The sequence below is a fragment of the Pygocentrus nattereri genome, chromosome 17 (assembly GCF_015220715.1).
Source record: "Pygocentrus nattereri isolate fPygNat1 chromosome 17, fPygNat1.pri, whole genome shotgun sequence".
Lineage (NCBI taxonomy): Eukaryota > Metazoa > Chordata > Actinopteri > Characiformes > Serrasalmidae > Pygocentrus > Pygocentrus nattereri.
Genome location: NC_051227.1, coordinates 3385904 through 3403877, shown reverse-complemented (window position 1 = coordinate 3403877; position 17974 = coordinate 3385904). Strand labels below are relative to the sequence as shown.

General features: G+C 43.8%; 1 protein-coding gene across 2 annotated transcripts in view; it reads left to right on the top strand.

Annotated features, from left to right (window-relative positions):
* naalad2 (N-acetylated alpha-linked acidic dipeptidase 2) overlaps positions 1–15988 on the top strand; it is a 29754-nt gene extending 13766 nt beyond the window's left edge. For both annotated transcript variants that reach the window (XM_037546421.1, XM_037546422.1), the window contains 10 exons: positions 1511–1630; positions 7363–7445; positions 7562–7625; positions 9015–9082; positions 9302–9393; positions 9612–9702; positions 9861–10125; positions 11878–11959; positions 13549–13641; positions 14447–15988. In XM_037546421.1, the coding sequence (XP_037402318.1) occupies positions 1511–1630; positions 7363–7445; positions 7562–7625; positions 9015–9082; positions 9302–9393; positions 9612–9702; positions 9861–10125; positions 11878–11959; positions 13549–13641; positions 14447–14636 (1148 nt within the window). In that variant the 3' untranslated portion in view covers positions 14637–15988. The remainder of the gene's footprint in view (positions 1–1510; positions 1631–7362; positions 7446–7561; positions 7626–9014; positions 9083–9301; positions 9394–9611; positions 9703–9860; positions 10126–11877; positions 11960–13548; positions 13642–14446) is intronic.
* The last annotated feature ends 1986 nt before the right edge of the window (positions 15989–17974 follow it).

The window sequence follows — 17974 nt, the reverse complement described above, 5'->3', positions numbered from 1 at the left end:
ATTACAGTGTACAGGTGTACAGTCCTATTACATTACATTACATTACATTACATTTAGCAGGCGCTTTTATCCAAAGCCACTTACAAATAATATGGTACATAGAACAAACATAGTCAGGCCTTAAAGGAGGCCAAGGGGTAATAGCGGGGTAGAGAAGGGAAGGAGGGCAAGAAGGAGATGAGGTTGGTAGTGGCTAGATTTGCAAGAGGCGATTAGAGCAAGTGCTCCCTGAAGAGCTCTGTCTTCAGGAGTTTCTTAAAAATAGCGAGGGACGCCCCTGCTCTGACAGCGGAAGGTAGCTTGTTCCACCATTGGGGAATCAAGTATGAGAACAGTCTCGATTGCTTTGTGTGAATGTTTGGCAAAGCTAAGCAACGTTCATTGGAGGATCGCAGCGGCCGGGCGGTGCTGTAAGCCTTTAGGAGCGAGTGCAGGTAGGAAGGAGCCTGCTCTGTTAACACCTTGTAGGCAATTGTAAGAGTTTTAAATTTGATACGAGCAGCAACCGGTAACCAGTGGAGCTCAATGAGCAGTGGGGTGACATGCGCCCGTTTTGGTTGGTTAAAGACCAGACGCGCTGCAGCATTCTGAACCATCTTCAGTGGTTTTACAACACAGGCCGGGAGGCCCGTCAGTATGGCATTGCAGTAGTCGAGGCGTGAGATGACCACTGCTTGTACCAAGAGTTGGGTGGCTTGTTGTGTTAGAAATGGCCGTATCTGTCTGATGTTGTACAGCGCAAAGCGGCAGGACCGAGCCACCGAGGCAACATGGTGCGTAAAGGAGAGTTGGTCATCTACCATAACCCCCAGGTTCCTAGCAACCTTTGTCGGGGAGAGTGAGTCGATGGTTATGGTGAAGTTGTGTTGAATGGATTGTTTAGCTGGTATAACCAGAAGTTCAGACTTGGACAGGTTTAGTTGAAGGTGGTGTTCCTTCATCCATGCGGATATGTCCGAGAGGCACTGCGATATCCGCACAGAGATCGACGGGTCATCAGGCGGGAATGACAGATAGAGCTGGGTGTCGTCAGCATAGCAATGGTACGAGAAGCCATGTGAGCGGATAACCCGGCTAAGAGAGGTGGTGTAAATAGAAAAGAGAAGGGGTCCCAGTACCGATCCCTGGCGAACCCCAGTGGATAGCGAGTGGGCTGAGGAGAGCTCTCCATGCCACGATACCTTGAATGAGCGCCCAGTGAAGTACGATCTGAACCATAGTAGCGCATTGTCTGAGATACCCATGTTTGATAGAGTAGACAGGAGAAATTCATGATTGACTGTGTCAAAAGCGGCTGAGAGGTCCAGCAGAATGAGTACTGAGGACTGTCCTGCAGCTCTGGCAGTTTTTACAGTGTACAGTGTACCGAAAAACAGTTACAACCAAACTCAGAACTCATCAGGAAGAAGCCCTGTCTGTACACCACCCATTCCTCTGAACACAGAGCGGGAGCTAAACATACTTTCCTCACAGTGTGTGTGTCTGTGTGTGTGTGTGTGTGTGTGTTCAGACAGGTGTGTGATTCTGGGTGGTCACCGTGATGCGTGGGTGTTTGGAGCAATTGATCCGGTATCTGGAGCAGCTGTAGTTCATGAGACAGTCAGAGCTGCAGGAGCACTAAGACAGAGAGGTATACACACACACACACACACACACGTACATATGCCGCTCTATATATACTGCTTATAAACTGCTCTACATATAATGCTTTACATATACCGCTGTACATATGATGCACTACATATAAAGCTCTTCATATACTGCTTATATCCCACTCTACACGGCCCTTTAAATACCACTCTACATATACCTCAAATCAAATCAAATCAAAATTTATTTGTATAGCGCTTTTTACAAAGGATGTTGTCACAAAGCAGCTTTACAGAATTTCAGAAAAGACAAAGTTTCAACAGTACTGTAAGAATGTGGGGCAACAGTGGCAAGGAAAAACTCCCTCAGAACTGAGGAAGAAACCTTGGGAGGAACCAGGCTCACCAGGGGGGACCCATCCTCCTCTGGTCAAACTACCTACAAGTGATTATACTACTAATATTAACAGCAGTAATATTGATATTAGGAATATCTAGGAGTCTATGAGAACATCAGGGTAGGGTGGGCAGCTCATCCAAGGTAGTTGGTGGTAGCTGGGGCGTGGGCAGCTGGTCTAAAGTGGGTAGCAGGAGGGCTCGGCAGTCAGTTGTCCTTCAGTGTCCAGCCGGACATGTGGGCGGTTGTATACTCTGAAAAAAAAAGCAGGTAAATGGAATTAGTTTTGTTCTATCCGTTTGTACATGAACAGGGAATGTAAACATTTACAGAGTGTGGCTAACGACTCCGGCAGATTTGACTATGACAGCTTAACTAAAAGGAGAGAACCAGAAGGACACACAGACACGGCAGCACTCTGAAACAGTTCGGCATCCCTCTGCTCCACCGTCCACAAACTCGAGTGACCGCGTGCGAGCAGCGGGACGACATTACCAGCGTCTCAGTTTACTATAATTCCCTGTGTCCATGGACTCCTGGATCTGCTGCCTTTATCTAAGGGGGAACATTACCTACCAAAAGCTAAACTGAACAAGTGTGTTTTCAGCCCAGTCTTAAAGATTGAGACTGTGTCTGAGTCCCGAACAGTTTCTGGAAGATCATTCCAGAGATTGGGGGCTTTATAAGAAAAAGCTCTTCCCCCAGCTGAAACCTTCTGAATTCTGGGGACTATTAATAAGCCAGCGCTCTGGGATCTGAGTGGTCGTGATGGCTCATAATGAGAAATAAGGTCTTGCAGGTATTCAGGAGCAAGACCATGTAGGGCTTTATAAGTCAATAAAAGGATTTTATAATCAATACGGAATTTAATAGGTAGCCAATGAAGTGATGCTAATGATGAATATGCTCAAATTTTCTAGTTTTAGTGAGGACCCTAGCTGCGGCGTTTTGGACTAGTTGGAGTTTGTTTAAATTCCTGCTCATACATCCTGACAGTAGCGCATTACAGTAGTCTAGCCTAGAAGTAATAAAGGCAAAGTGTTTCTGCATCACGCAGGGATAGGGCATTTCTGATCTTGGCAATGTTGCGAAGATGTAGAAAAGCTGTCCTAGTGATGCTGCCTATGTGTTGATCGAATGATAAATCTGAATCTATTATAACGCCAAGATTTTTTGCTGCTAATCCAGGTGCGGCTGGAAAGTCGATGAGATTTAGGATTAAATCTGGTGATTTACTTCTTGCTAATTTTGGACCCAGAAGGAGAACCTCTGTTTTGTTACTGTTTAATAGGAGGAAGTTGCGTGACATCCAGCCTTTCACGTCTTTTACACAGTCCTCCATTTCTTTAACCTGTGTTGGTCATCAGGCTTGGCTGATATGTACAGTTGAGTATCGTCTGCATAACAATGAAAGTTTACGCCATGATTACTTATAACTGTGCCTAACGGTAACATGTATAGTGTAAATAGTAATGGTCCTAATATAGACCCCTGCGGAATTCCAAATCTCACTTTTGAATAATTGGAAGATAAATTGTTTACCCTAACAAACTGATAACGTTCTGATAGGTAAGATCTGAACCATGATAGGGCTGTCCCTGTGACTCCAACCATGTTTTCTAGCCTTTCTAGGAGAATATTGTGGTCTATTGTATCAAAAGCCGCGCTAAGGTCAAGTAGCACTAAGAGAGATATGTAGCCTTGATCAGAGGCAAGAAGAAGATCATTTGTTATCTTAACTAGAGCTGTCTCAGTGCTATGGTGTGGCCTGAATCCAGACTGAAATTTTTCATATATATGGTTCTTGTGTAGATATGAACTAAGTTGTTGGGCCACAGCTTTTTCTAAGATCTTAGATATAAACGGTAAGTTAGAAACAGGCCTGTAATTAGACAAAACGGTGACATCAAGATTTGGTTTCTTGATCAGAGGTTTGATAACTGCTAGTTTAAAAGCTTTGGGTACATGGCCCAGACTAAGGGATGAGTTTACAATAGTTGAGATAGGGTTTATAATAACTGGCAGTACTTCTTTGAGTAATTTTGATGGAATTGCATCGAGTATGCAGGTTGTGCAATTTGCAGAAGAGATAATCTTCTCTAGCTCTAGCTGTGGGAGGGGGTAAAAGGTTTCCAGACTCTTTTCTACAGCTGTGTTTTGTTCTATATCAGCCAAGTCAGATGGCAGCCAAGCTGGATTTGAATTTGATACTGTGGGTTGAATTTGTTGTCTAATATTATCAATTTTATTATTAAAGAAGTCCATAAAAACTTCACTGGTGAGAGTTGCTGGGATTTCTGGTTCATTACCTGCCTGATTTTGTGTGATTTGGGAAATCACATTAAACAGAACTCTTAGGATTCTCTAGGATTATATTTATTATTCTTGATCAGCGAGGCCAGATATGCTGAGCAAGCTTCTGTGAGAGCATTTCTATACTCTATAAGGCTGTCCTTCCAGGCAGTGTGGAACACTTCTAGTTTGGTATGACGCCATTTCCGCTCTAATTTCCAAGCTGTTTGTTTTAAGGTCCGGGTTTTATCGTTGTACCACGGGTACCAACTTTTTCTGCCTTATTCTTTTTATTTTAAGTGGGGCCACATTTTCTAAGGTGGATCGTAAGGTATTTTCTAAATAATTGGTTAGTAAATCTAGTTCAATTGGATCTGATGGAGTGGAGACTGGGGTTGATAGCGCTGGGAGATTTTCTATAAATTGTATGGCGGTAGAAGATTTTATTGTGCGCTTTGTTGAATAACGAGGGGACGTATATATGTTATGGCTAAATCGTAGCTCATATGAAATTAAGTAATGGTCAGAGATTGCTGTGGTTTGTGGTAGGATATTAAGCTTGTCTATGTTAAGACCTAGTGTCAAAACTAAATCTAACGTATGACTACAGTAGTGTGTCGGCCCTGTTACATTTTGGGAAAAACCAACAGAGTCTAGGATTGAGGTAAATGCCTACCTCAAGGTCGTCTACCTTCTCAAAGTGAATATTAAAATCTCCTACAATTATTACTTTATCATTACACACAGCCAGGTTTGCAGCGAAGTCACTAAATTCTTTTATAAATTCAGAGTATGGCCCTGGTGGTCTGTAAATGTTAAATAATGAGAACGCCTTCTTTTTTGTGACCGGATTTGTGACGTGAATAGAGAGGACCTCAAAGGAAGTAAAAGTGTCGCATTGTTTCTGACTAATATCGAGAGTATTTTGGTATATTACACAGACTCCACCTCCCTTGCCTGTTAGTCTTGGCCTATGTGCATAATTATAGCCTACAGGCGTGGCTTCATTTAAAGCTAAATATTCATCTGGTCTAACCCACGTTTCAGTAAGACAAAAAAAGTCAAATTTATGATCGCTTATAATTTCATTTACGACGACTGCTTTAGAGTTTAATGATCTTATATTAAGTAGTCCAAGTTTTAGATCTAAGGTGTTAGTGCCATCATCAGAACATGGATATATGTTGATAAGGTTATTTAAGCGGACTGATTGAGTTTTTCTGTGATTAAATTTAGTTTTAATTCGGGGCAAAGACACAGTCTCAATAAGGTTAATCTTAGGTGACGCCTCAAGGCGGATCGCAGACGGCTTGACATACAGTATACTGCCTTTATACCTGTCTACATACACCACTTTATATATATACTGTTTACATACATATCCATACCACTCTGTTTGTACAGTACAGTTGCAAGAAAAAGTATGTGAACCCTTTGGGATTACTTGAATTGGTCATTAAATGTGTTCTGATCTTCATCTAAGTCACAACAGTAGACAAACACAGTCTGCTTAAACTAATACCGCACAAAAAATGATATGTTTTCTTGATTTTATTGAACACAACATGTGAACATTCACAGTGCAAGGTGGAAAGAGTATGTGAATATTTGGATTTAATCACGGGTTGAGCCTCCTTTGGCAGCAATAACCTCAACCAAACGTTTCCTGTAGTTGCAGATGAGACCTGCACAATGGTCAGGAGGAATTTTGTACCATTCCCCTTTACAAAACTGTTTCAGGTCAGCAGTATTCTTAGGATGTCTGGTGTGAATCGCTCTCTTGAGGTCATGCCACAGCATATCAGTCAGGTTAAGGTCAGGTTGGGTCATTGTCCTGTTGCATCACCCGTTGAGCTTCAGTTGGCGGACAGATGATCTTAGGTTTTCCTGCAAAATGTCTTGATAAACTTGGGAATTCATTTTTCCGTTGATGACCGTAATCTGTCCAGGCCCTGAGGCAGCCAAGCAGCCCAAAACCATGATGCCCCCTCTACCAAATTTCACAGTTGGGATGAGGTTTTGATGTTGGTGTGCTGTGCCTTTTTTTCTCCACACATAGCATTGTGTGTTCCTTCCAAACAACTTGGTTTTAGTTTCATCTGTCCACAGAATATTTTGCCAGTAGTGCTGTGGAACATCCAGGTGCTCTTTTGCAAACTTCAGACGTGCAGCAGTGGCTTCCTCCGTGGTGTCCTCCCATTTACTCCGTTCTTGTTTAATGTTTTACTTATTGTAGATTTGTCAACAAAAATGTTCGCATGTGCCAGAGATTTCTGTAAGTCTTTAGTTGACACTCTAGGATTCTTCTTCACCTCATTGAGCATTCTGCGCTGTGCTCTTGCAGTCATCTTTACTGGACGACCACGCCTAGGGAGAGTAGCAGCAGTGCTGAACTTTCTCCATTTGTAGACAGTTCATCTTACCATGGACACATGAACATCAAGGCTTTTAGGAATACTTTTGTAACGCTTTCCAGCTTTCCAAGTCAACAATTCTTGAACGTAGGTCTTCTGAGAGCTCTTTTGTGTGAGGCACAGTTCACATCAGGCAATGCTTCTTGAGAACAGCAAACTCAAATCTGGTGTGTGTGTTTTTATAGGGCAGGGCAGCTTTAACCTACACATCCAATCTCATCACATTGATTGGACTCCAGATTGGCTGATATCTGGCTCCAGTTAGCTCTTGGAGAAGTCATAAGCCTAAGGGTTCATATACTTTTTCCACCCTGCACTGTGAATGTTCACATGTTGTGTTCAATAAAAACTTTTTCTTGCAACTGTATAGACCATGTTACATATACACTCTACATATACTGCTCTACATATTCCGCTCTACATTTACTGCTCTGCATAAACTGCTTATACCCTCTCTGTACTGCTGCACATCCGCTGCTTATAAATCACTCTACGCATACCATAGTACATATACATCCCTACATGTACCTCGCTGTGTATTGTTCTACATAAATCTCTACATATACAGCTCTACATACACCACTTTAAATATGCTGCTCATATGCTTCTCTTACAGTACTGAAGTATTATTTAATGTAATTTGAATGAAGGGGTGCATTTCTCCTTCCAGGCTGGCGTCCGAGACGCTCTCTGATCTTCGCTAGCTGGGATGCTGAGGAGTTTGGACTGCAGGGATCCACAGAATGGGCAGAGGTGAGAGAGAGAGAGAGAGAGAGAGAGAGAGAGAGAGAACCTCTGTATGCATCTGTGTTGTTCTGAGTATATACGTTTATATTCAAGTGTGAATATGTATGTGTGTGTGTGTGTAGGAGAATGCTATAATGCTACAGGAGAGAGCTGTTGCTTACATCAATGCTGACTCAGCCATCGAGGGTGAGACACACACACACACACACATTTCCCAGAGATCCCAGTGTAAATATTAACAATGTTTATGATACTTAAACTGAGTTTTTTACTAAACATCCAGCGAAGTCTGAAGTCTTAAAGAAGGCTCTCCTTCACTTTAACACTGGATCCTTTATATGGAGAACCTTTTATGTGAAGAACCTCACTGTTCTTCCTAATCTTCTTAATAAACTCGTCTCGCCCCAACTCTAACATCGAAACTTTGCAGGATCATAGGATCTGTACTCGATTAGGCTGCTGGTGCTTTACTAAACGATCATTCAAAGACTAAATTCTTTCCTTAGACAAGAGCTCAGGGGGTTAAAACTTTTTCACATCGTATGTTCACTCAATGAGCCTAATGTGTCTAACCTTATTACAGAGTCAGAAACACTGCAGACACGGGATTAAACATCATGTTCTGACATCATGAACACACACACACACACACATATATACTCTCTCTACACACATACTCTACACACACACACACACACACAAACACACACACCTTACACACACCACACACACACTCTCTACAAACCACACACACACACACATCACACACACCACAAACACTCTACATATCACACACATACCAAAACACACATGTACACTCTACACACCACACACACACACACACACACACACACACACACACAATCTACACAAAACATATACAAACATACCTTAGCAAACACCTAGCAACAGCTTAATGATCACCTACGATATCACAGCAATCACTCAGCAATACCTTTTCAACTACCTGGGACACCATAGCAATAGGCTACCTTAGTGACCACCTGAGATACTATGCATACCACAGCAACCACATAGCAATACCATGGCAAACTACCTGGGACACCATAGCAACTGTCCAGCCACACTTTAACAGCCACCTGGGAAACCATAGTTATTGCCTAGTGACATCTTAGCAGCCTCTTGGGATACCATAATCACTACCAAGCAACACTTTAACAACCACCTGGGATACCATAGCAACCATTTAGCAAGACCTTAGCATCCACCTGAGATAACATAGCAACCACCTAGCAACACATTAGCAACCACCTGGGATACCATAGCAACCCCATAGCAACCACTTATCTTTCGTTTGGTGTTTCGTTTTTACTAAGTGGTTAGCCTTCTCGCTACGTTTCTCCAACACCGGCTGTCCACACACAGTTCAGTTAAGCTGTGTGGGTAGGGCAAATGTGGGTGTGGCCCAATATTAGGACGACCCAGTTTACACTGTAAAATGTGTAAACTTTAACCTGATCAGACAGAAATCAGATCACTGTTATATCAGGCGTTCATGAAGAACTCAGTAGGTCTGTAATGTTCTCTACGTTTTCTGGCTGTCTCTGTGTGCAGGGATGTACACCCTGAGGGTGGACTGCACTCCCTCGCTCCACACGCTCGTGTATGACATCACTAAACTGGTAAGGTCAAAGGTCACTATTCAGAAACGTACAGTGTGTATATCCATGTGTGAGACTAAGGTGTGCGAGTGTATTAAAGGATAAAATCAGTGTAAGTAACAGTACACCAGTCTTAGTACCTGAATAACTGAGTAATAACAATAATTTCTGGGAGTTAATGCTTTAATCAGTTACAGATGTGGTATAAATAGCTAATAGCAGGTAATAACATGTTTATAGGTGATGAGTCCAGAGGAAGGTGAAGAGAGGATCAGTTTGTACGAGAGCTGGCACAAACGGGACAACTGGACTAACAACCGGGACGCTCCACGGTAACAGAAGTACAGAGCTAGGAGCTGCTGTAGGCTGAATGGGTGGGGCTAAACTGCTGTAGGCTGAATGGGTGGGGCCAAACTGCTGTAGGCTAAATGGTGGAGCTAAAGTGTTGTAGGATGAATAGGCGGGGCTAAAGTGTTGTATAGTGAATGGGCGGAGCTAATGATTTGCCTCTAACATTGTGATGGTGGTTTTGTTGTATGTTTCGGTGTAGGATCAGTAAACTGGGCTCAGGAAGTGATTTTGAAGCATATTTTATCCGACTGGGAATCACATCCGGCAGAGCCAGATACACCAAAAACAGAGTGAGTGGCTGTGTAGAGACTCTTGCCTGTGTGTTTATGTAGAGTTTGTGATTTAGCATGCAGTTAGCACCATGCTAATTGGTGGGGTGTATACTACATTAGCGTGCTAGCTAACGGAATAACTACTGCTTTAACACTGTGATGTTGTCGTGTTCCAGAAGACGGAGCGCTACAGCAGCTACCCGGTGTACCACAGTGTGTACGAGACATTTGAACTTGTGGAGCGTTTTTATGACCCCTCATTTCAGCGGCTGGAGGCGGTGGGCCGGGTGCGGGCGGGGCTAGTGTTCAGACTGGCTGATGCCCTCATCATCCCGTTGGACTGTAAGGAATATGCCCGCTCGCTCACCCAATACGCCAACACCATCCAGCAGCTCGCTTTGGAACACCCGGAGGCCATACAGCGTTACGGTGTCACATTCGGTAACTCATAGCACTCACATACATTAGAACTGCTAAAATATTACTCATTTTAATATTCAAAAACTATTAGAGTTAATGAACGCATATTCAGTTAAACAGTATTTAGAACAAATAAGGCTTTAGACTGATATCAGCATGTTGTCACTGTCGGGACAAAACATTGTATCTCCAAACGGATGACAGTAAAAGGAAATAACATCCTTAACTAGTATTGGAAGTTAATGAAGAACTGATTTATTCCAAGTAATTTTGGACCATTTCAAGAAGCCTCTGAAAGGAAGGGTGTGTTTTACAGGTGAGCACCAGATACTATCAGTAAATAAATATATAAACCACATCCGTACCTGGCGCTCACCAGGTTTTTACCTAAAAAAATATAATGCACCACGTCCTTTAAGGGACTCTGTACTTCATCATGCAAAGAACCATGAGTTCAGTGTTGGGTTCAGTGTTGGGTTCGGTGTTGGGTTCACTTTTGAGTTCACTGTTGAGTTCAGTGTAGAGTGTAGTGTAGAGTTCAGTGTAGAGTTCAGTGGTAGGTTTGGCGTTGAGTTCAGTTTTGAATTCGTTCAGTTGAGTTCAGTGTTGGGTTCGCTGTAGAGTTCAGTGTTGGGTTCAGAGTTGAGGTTAGTGTAGAGTTCAGTGTTGGTTTCAGTGTTGAGGTTAGTGTAGAGTTCAGTGTTGGGTTCGGTGTTGAGCTCACTGTTGAGTTCAGTGATAAATTTAGTGTGGAGTTCAGTGTTGGGTTCGCTGTAGAGTTCAGTGTTGGGTTCAGTGATGAATTTAGTGTGGAGCTCAGTGTGGAGGTTAGTTTTGAGTTCAGTGTTGAGTTTGGTGTTGAATACAGTGTTGAGTCCGGTGCTGAGTGTGGTGTAGAGTACAGTGCTGAGTGCGGTGCTGAGTACAGTGCTGAGTTTGATGCTGAGTTTGGCGCTGAGTTCAGTGTTGGGTTCAGTGTTTTGCTCAGTGTTGACTTTGGCACCGAGTTCTGTGTTGAGTCTGGTGTTGAGTTCAGTGCTGAGTCCGGTGTTGAGTACAGTGCTGAGTATAGTGTTGAGTACAGTGCTGAGTACAGTGTTGAGTGTGGTGCTGAGTACAGTGCTGAGGTCGGTGTTGAGTACAGTGTTGAGGACAGTGTTGAGTTTGATGCTGAGTTCAGTGTTTTGCTCAGTGTTGAGTTTGGCGCTGAGTTCAGTGCTGAGTACGGTGCTGAGTGCGGTGCTGAGTGCGGTGCTGAGTGCGGTGCTGAGTACAGTGTTGAGTACAGTGTTGAGTACAGTGTTGAGTTTGATGCTGAGTTTGTTGCTGAGTTCAGTGTTGGGTTCAGTGTTTTGCCCAGTGTTGACTTTGGCGTTGAGTTCAGTGTTGACTTTGGCGCTGAGTTCAGTGCTGAGTACAGTGCTGAATACAGTGTTGAGTGCGGTGCTGAGTACAGTGCTGAGTTTGATGCTGAGTTTGGCGCTGAGTTCAGTGTTTTGCTCAGTGTTGACTTTGGCGCCGAGTTCTGTGCTGAGTCCGGTGTTGAGTACAGTGCTGAGTACAGTGCTGAGTACAGTGCTGAGGTCAGGGTTGAGTACAGTGCTGAGTACAGTGTTGAGTGCGGTGCTGAGTCCGGTGCTCAGTACAGTGCTGAGTACAGTGCTGAGTTTGATGCTGAGCTTGATGCCGAGTTCAGTGTTGAGTTTGGCGCCGAGTTCAGTCTTGGGTTCAGTGTTGAGTCATGATGTAATTTGTTCTCTGTCTGCTTTTCAGAAGGCCTTTTTTCAGCTGTGGACAATTTTACACAAGCAGCCGCAGATTTTCACCAACGGCTGGACAAACTGGACACAAAAGAGTATGAAGTCACACAGACCCAGCCCACATAACTCTGCCCACACAGACCCCAACCACACAGACTCCACCCATACAGACTCCATCCACCCAGCCACTGTAGAACATAATCAGTGACCTTTCAGATCTCACAAACTAATCAATCACATTCCAATCTCTCTCTCCTCTCTCTCTGTCTCTCTGTATCTCTCTCTATCTGTATCTTTCTGTGTCTCTCTCTCTCCTCTCTATCTCTTCTCTCTCTCTGTCTCTCTCTCTATCTGTATCTTTCTGTGTCTCTCTCTCTCCTCTCTATCTCTTCTCTCTCTCTGTCTCTCTCTTGCCTCTCTATCTCTCTGGGTATCTCTCTCTACTCCTCTCTTTGTCTCTCTCTATATCTCTCTCTACTCTCTCTGTCTCTCTCTTTATCTCTCTACTCCTCTCTCTCTGTGTCTCTCTACTCCTCTCTTTGTCTCTCTCTGTATCTCTCTCTACTCCTCTCTGTCTGTCTCTCTCTGTATCTCTCTCTACTCCTCTCTCTGTATCTCTCTCTACTCCTCTCTGTCTCTCTCTGTATCTCTCTACTCCTCTCTTTGTCTCTCTCTGTATCTCTCTACTCCTCTCTCTGTATCTCTCTCTACTCCTCTCTGTCTGTCTCTCTCTGTATCTCTCTCTACTCCTCTCTGTCTGTCTCTCTCTGTATCTCTCTCTACTCCTCTCTTTGTCTCTCTCTGTATCTCGCTCTACTCCTCTCTACTCTCTCTCTACTCCTCTCTCTGTATCTCTCTCTACTCCTCTCTGTCTCTCTCTTTATCTCTCTCTACTCCTCTCTCTGTATCTCTCTCTACTCCTCTCTGTCTCTCTCTTTATCTCTCTCTACTCCTCTCTCTCTGTCTCTCTCTGTATCTCTCTCTACTCCTCTCTCTCTGTCTCTCTCTGTATCTCTCTCTACTCCTCTCTCTCTGTCTCTCTCTGTATCTCTCTCTACTCCTCTCTTTGTCTCTCTCTACTCCTCTCTTTGTCTCTCTCTACTCCTCTCTCTGTATCTCTCTCTACTCCTCTCTCTGTCTCTCTGTATCTCTCTCTACTCCTCTCTCTCTGTATCTCTCTCTACTCCTCTCTCTGTATCTCTCTCTACTCCTCTCTTTGTCTCTCTCTACTCCTCTCTCTGTATCTCTCTCTACTCCTCTCTCTGTCTCTCTGTATCTCTCTCTACTCCTCTCTCTCTACTCCTCTCTCTCTGTATCTCTCTCTACTCCTCTCTCTGTATCTCTCTCTACTCCTCTCTTTGTCTCTCTCTGTATCTCTCTCTACTCCTCTCTCTGTCTCTCTCTGTATCTCTCTCTGTCTCTCTCTCTACTCCTCTCTCTGTCTCTCTCTGTATCTCTCTCTACTCCTCTCTTTGTCTCTCTCTGTATCTCTCTACTCTCTCTCTGTATCTCTCTCTACTCCTCTCTCTCTGTCTCTGTATCTCTCTCTACTCCTCTCTCTCTGTATCTCTCTCTACTCCTCTCTCTGTCTCTCTGTATCTCTCTCTACTCCTCTGTCTCTCTCTGTCTCTCTCTCTCTACTCCTCTCTCTCTGTATCTCTCTCTACTCTTCTCTCTCTCTCAGTGTTCTGGCTGTTCGGATGTTGAATGATCAACTGATGTATTTGGAGCGCGCTTTTATCGACCCACTGGGGCTGCCAGGCCGACCTTTCTACAGGTAAACACCTGCCTCTAGGTAGACACCTGTATACAGGGGTAAGCACTTGCCTCTAGGTAAACACCTGTATACAGGTGAACATCTGCCTCTAGGTAAACACCTACCTGTAGGTAAACACCTGTATACAGGTGAACATCTGCCTCTAGGTAGACACCTGTATACAGGTAAGCACTTGCCTCTAGGTAAACACCTGTATACAGGTGAACATCTGCCTCTAGGTAAACACCTACCTGTAGGTAAACACCTGTATACAGGTGAACATCTGCCTCTAGGTAGACACCTGTATACAGGTAAGCACTTGCCTCTAGGTAAACACCTGTATACAGGTGAACATCTGCCTCTAGGTAAACACCTACCTGTAGGTAAACACCTGTATACAGGTGAACATCTGCCTCTAGGTAGACACCTGTATACAGGTAAGCACTTGCCTCTAGGTAAACACCTGTATACAGGTGAACATCTGCCTCTAGGTAAACACCTACCTGTAGGTAAACACCTGTATACAGGTGAACATCTGCCTCTAGGTAGACACCTGTATACAGGTAAGCACTTGCCTCTAGGTAAACACCTGTATACAGGTGAACATCTGCCTCTAGGTAAACACCTACCTGTAGGTAAACACCTGCCTCTAGGTAAACACCTGTATACAGGTAAACACCTACCTCTAGGTAAACACCTGCATACAGGTAAACACCTACCTCTAGGTAAACACCTGTATACAGATAAACACCTGCCTCTAGGTAAACACGTTTGTACAGGTAAACAAACACTATATCTATCTTTCTATGTATCTGTCTGTTTCCAGGCATGTGGTCTTTGCTCCGAGCAGTCATAATAAATATGCGGGTGAGTCGTTTCCGGGTATTTATGACGCTCTGTTTGATATCGAAAATGCTGCTGACCCCGACAGAGCCTGGGACGAGGTCAAACGACAAATCAGCATCGCCACGGTTACCGTCAACTCCGCCGCCAACACACTCCACCCTGTCGCCTGAGGTCAGCCCCCATGACCTCTGACCTTTTCATCAGATCAGACTGACCTGAAGCTGCCTGTATAAACTCATCAACACTAATCTGAATGTAAACCGGACAGTCGAGCTGAGAACTGTCTGATTTAACGGGCCAGTACTGACACCTTTGCTAGGTCTCCATTAATAATGTCTGAGAGGTTTTATGCATCAAAATCATGATTCGTTCCTACATGAGTTCAGCAGGAATAGGTGGAGCTAAGCTGTTGTAGTCTGAAAATTAGTGTGAAATATTGAGAATATTGTCACTACTGAAACACGATTTGTGACCTTGTAAGTGTTTTAATGTAATGTAATGTTTTCACTACTGAAACAATCGGCACTGAGTCACTACTGAAACAATCCCTACTGAAACAATCGTTAGTGAGACAATCTCTACTGAAACAGTCGCTACTGAAATAATCGGCACTGAGTCACTACTGAAACAATCCCTACTGAAACAGTCGGTACTGAGTCACTACTGAAAAATCTCTACTGAAACAGTCGTTAGTGAGACAATCGCTAGTGATACAGTCACTCCTGAAACAATCGGTACTGAGTCACTCCTGAAACAATTGGTACTGAGTCACTACTGAAACGATCTCTACTGAAACAGTCACTCCTGAAACAATCGGTACTGAGTCACTCCTGAAACAATTGGTACTGAGTCACTACTGAAACGATCTCTACTGAAACAGTCACTCCTGAAACAATCGGTACTGAGTCACTCCTGAAACAATTGGTACTGAGTCACTACTGAAACAATATCTACTGAAACAGTCGCTACTGAAACAGTAATTTGAGTGCAGTAAAGACCCATGTTAGCTTATTTTAGAGAAGAGTTTGCATAGTTTTAAAATGTGCAGTAAAACCTGCTGGAAAAAAAACAGAAAAATTCAGTTTTTATATGTTTCTGTATCTTTCATCACGCTGGAAACCCTTCAGTCTTCATTCAGTCCACATCGGACACTCGTGTGAAACGGCCTGGGTTTGGAAAGTAGTGATGAAGATAACGGAGCATTTTGATATGAAACATACAAGGATCATGTTCTATGAAGAGCCTTTAGAGGAGAGTTAAAGAAGAGATTAACTCAGAACCCAGAGGGGTAATGTGTGAAGACCACATTCGCAAACTAGAAAACATCATTTAAAGAAGAATCGCTAAACCATTTATTCAGCACTGCTACAGTGAGTCAGCAGCCCGCCAACACAGGACCCCCGAATAAAATCAGTCTGCTTTATCTGGTCACACATGAACGTTTTCCATGTTCCCGTAAAGAATTCATCTAAATATGACATTCATTCTGCACTAAAATAATAAAATAATTAAAGCACTGGAACTTTTGCGTTTGTTTTTGCTGGATTCAGTAAATAAACATCCATCCATCCATTTTCTAAGCCGCTTCTCCGTCAGGGTCGCGGGAGTTTATAAACAGTGGTTGTAAATTAAAATCTGTTCCCTCTAGAACTAATTTCCACTTAGAGAACCAACACAAATGTAGAATTTCATTAGAACCGGATGAACACCCTTTTATATACATGAACAAGTTCTTTATAGTACCAAAAGGGGGTTATTAGGATTGTAAGAACAGTGGAATCCTTTTTGGTGCTACAGAGAACCCTTCTCAAAAAGATGCTAAATAGAACCGTCTACTGCACATTCTCCATCGATCTGAGGAACCGTTTTACGATGCAGAGAAGCACAGTCATGCAAAGGGTTCTTTGAGTGTTCATGGTTGTATATAGAACCATTTTCTAAAGAACCCTAGAAGAACCCTCTCTTTAGAGCATATTGCTTTAGAGAACGCTGCTTTAGAGAACGCTGCCCTAGAGAATGCTGCTTTAAAGAACCCTGCTTTAGAGAGCCCTGCTTTAGAGAGCAATGTCCTAGAGAACCCTGCTTTAGAGAATGCTGCTTTAGAGAACGCTGTCCTAGAGAACCCTGCTTTAGAGAATGCTGCTTTAAAGAACCCTGCCTTAGAGAGCCCTGCTTTAGAGAATGCAGCTTTAAAGAACCCTGCTTTAGAAAAACCCTACTTTAGAGAACGCTGCCCTAGAGAGTCCTGCTTTAGAGAACGCTGCTTTAGAGAACCCTACTTTAGACAGCGATGCCCTAGAAAACCCTGCTTTAGAGAACCTTGCTCTAGATAACCCTGCTTTAGAGAACGCTACTTTAGAGAGCGATGCCCTAGAGAATCCTGCTTTAGAGAGCCCTGCTTTAGACAGCGATGCCCTAGAAAACCCTGCTTTAGAGAACCTTGCTCTAGATAACCCTGCTTTAGAGAACGCTACTTTAGAGAGCGATGCCCTAGAGAATCCTGCTTTAGAGAGCCCTGCTTTAGACAGCGATGCCCTAGATAACCCTGCTTTAGTGAATAGTGAATGCTGCTTTAGAGAATGATGCTTTAGAGAACCTTGCTCTAGATAACCCTGCTTTAGAGAATCCCACTTTAGAGAATGCTGCTTTAGAGAACCCTACTTTAGAGAGCGATGCCCTAGAGAACCCTGTGGGGCATTTTTAAGGTTTGGGGAGTTTCAGACGTTCAGGAAAGAATAAATCACTGTGTACTAGTCGTCTGACCAACGGAATGCGGTGCACGAGTCCCCAGCTCCGCCACCCGTCACGCAGCGAGGCTGCTAGACTGCGCCTCGTGTTCAATTACGATGGCAGGGAGGGGGAGCAACGAGCTCTCTGCCCCTCTCTCTCACAGCCATCCTCGGTGGGCACTGATCGGACAACTGGTACCACTTCATTAATGGGTGCAGATGCTCTGTTAGAGGGTTAACACAGAACCGAAGCGTGTTCATTTGCAGGGAAGTACACAGAGAACAGACACAGGCGACAGAAGCTGCTCAAACTTCAATAAGTTACAGTGTTTATTCCGATCTACAGTAACCCTGATTACAGTGCAGCCTTCAATGAGCACTGAGAACACAGCGGGGGGACGGGTTAGCCAGGCTGGGGGGCTCGGTTAAAGCCCGTTTAAGGCTGAGTTGTGCTGAGACGCTCAGACACAAGATCATCACAGATGCAGGTTGTTATACACACAAAATAAACAAACCAAGGCAGGAATGAAGACAGGAACCCTGTGTGCTCTGTTCAGCACTGCACAGCTATGGAGAACAGCACAACACAAAGTTCTTACACAGTAAAGAACCAAAAAAGGCCAACGGCCAAGTTCTCGCCCTCAGCGCATCCTCAGACCAGAGTGAGTTTTACAGCCTGCAGTTTGGCACTTTTTCATTATTCCACATTTAAACCTACTTTAGAGCTTTAAATGTCGTTGCTGTCCAAAGAAAAACGATCATCTCCAAAACTTTACAGG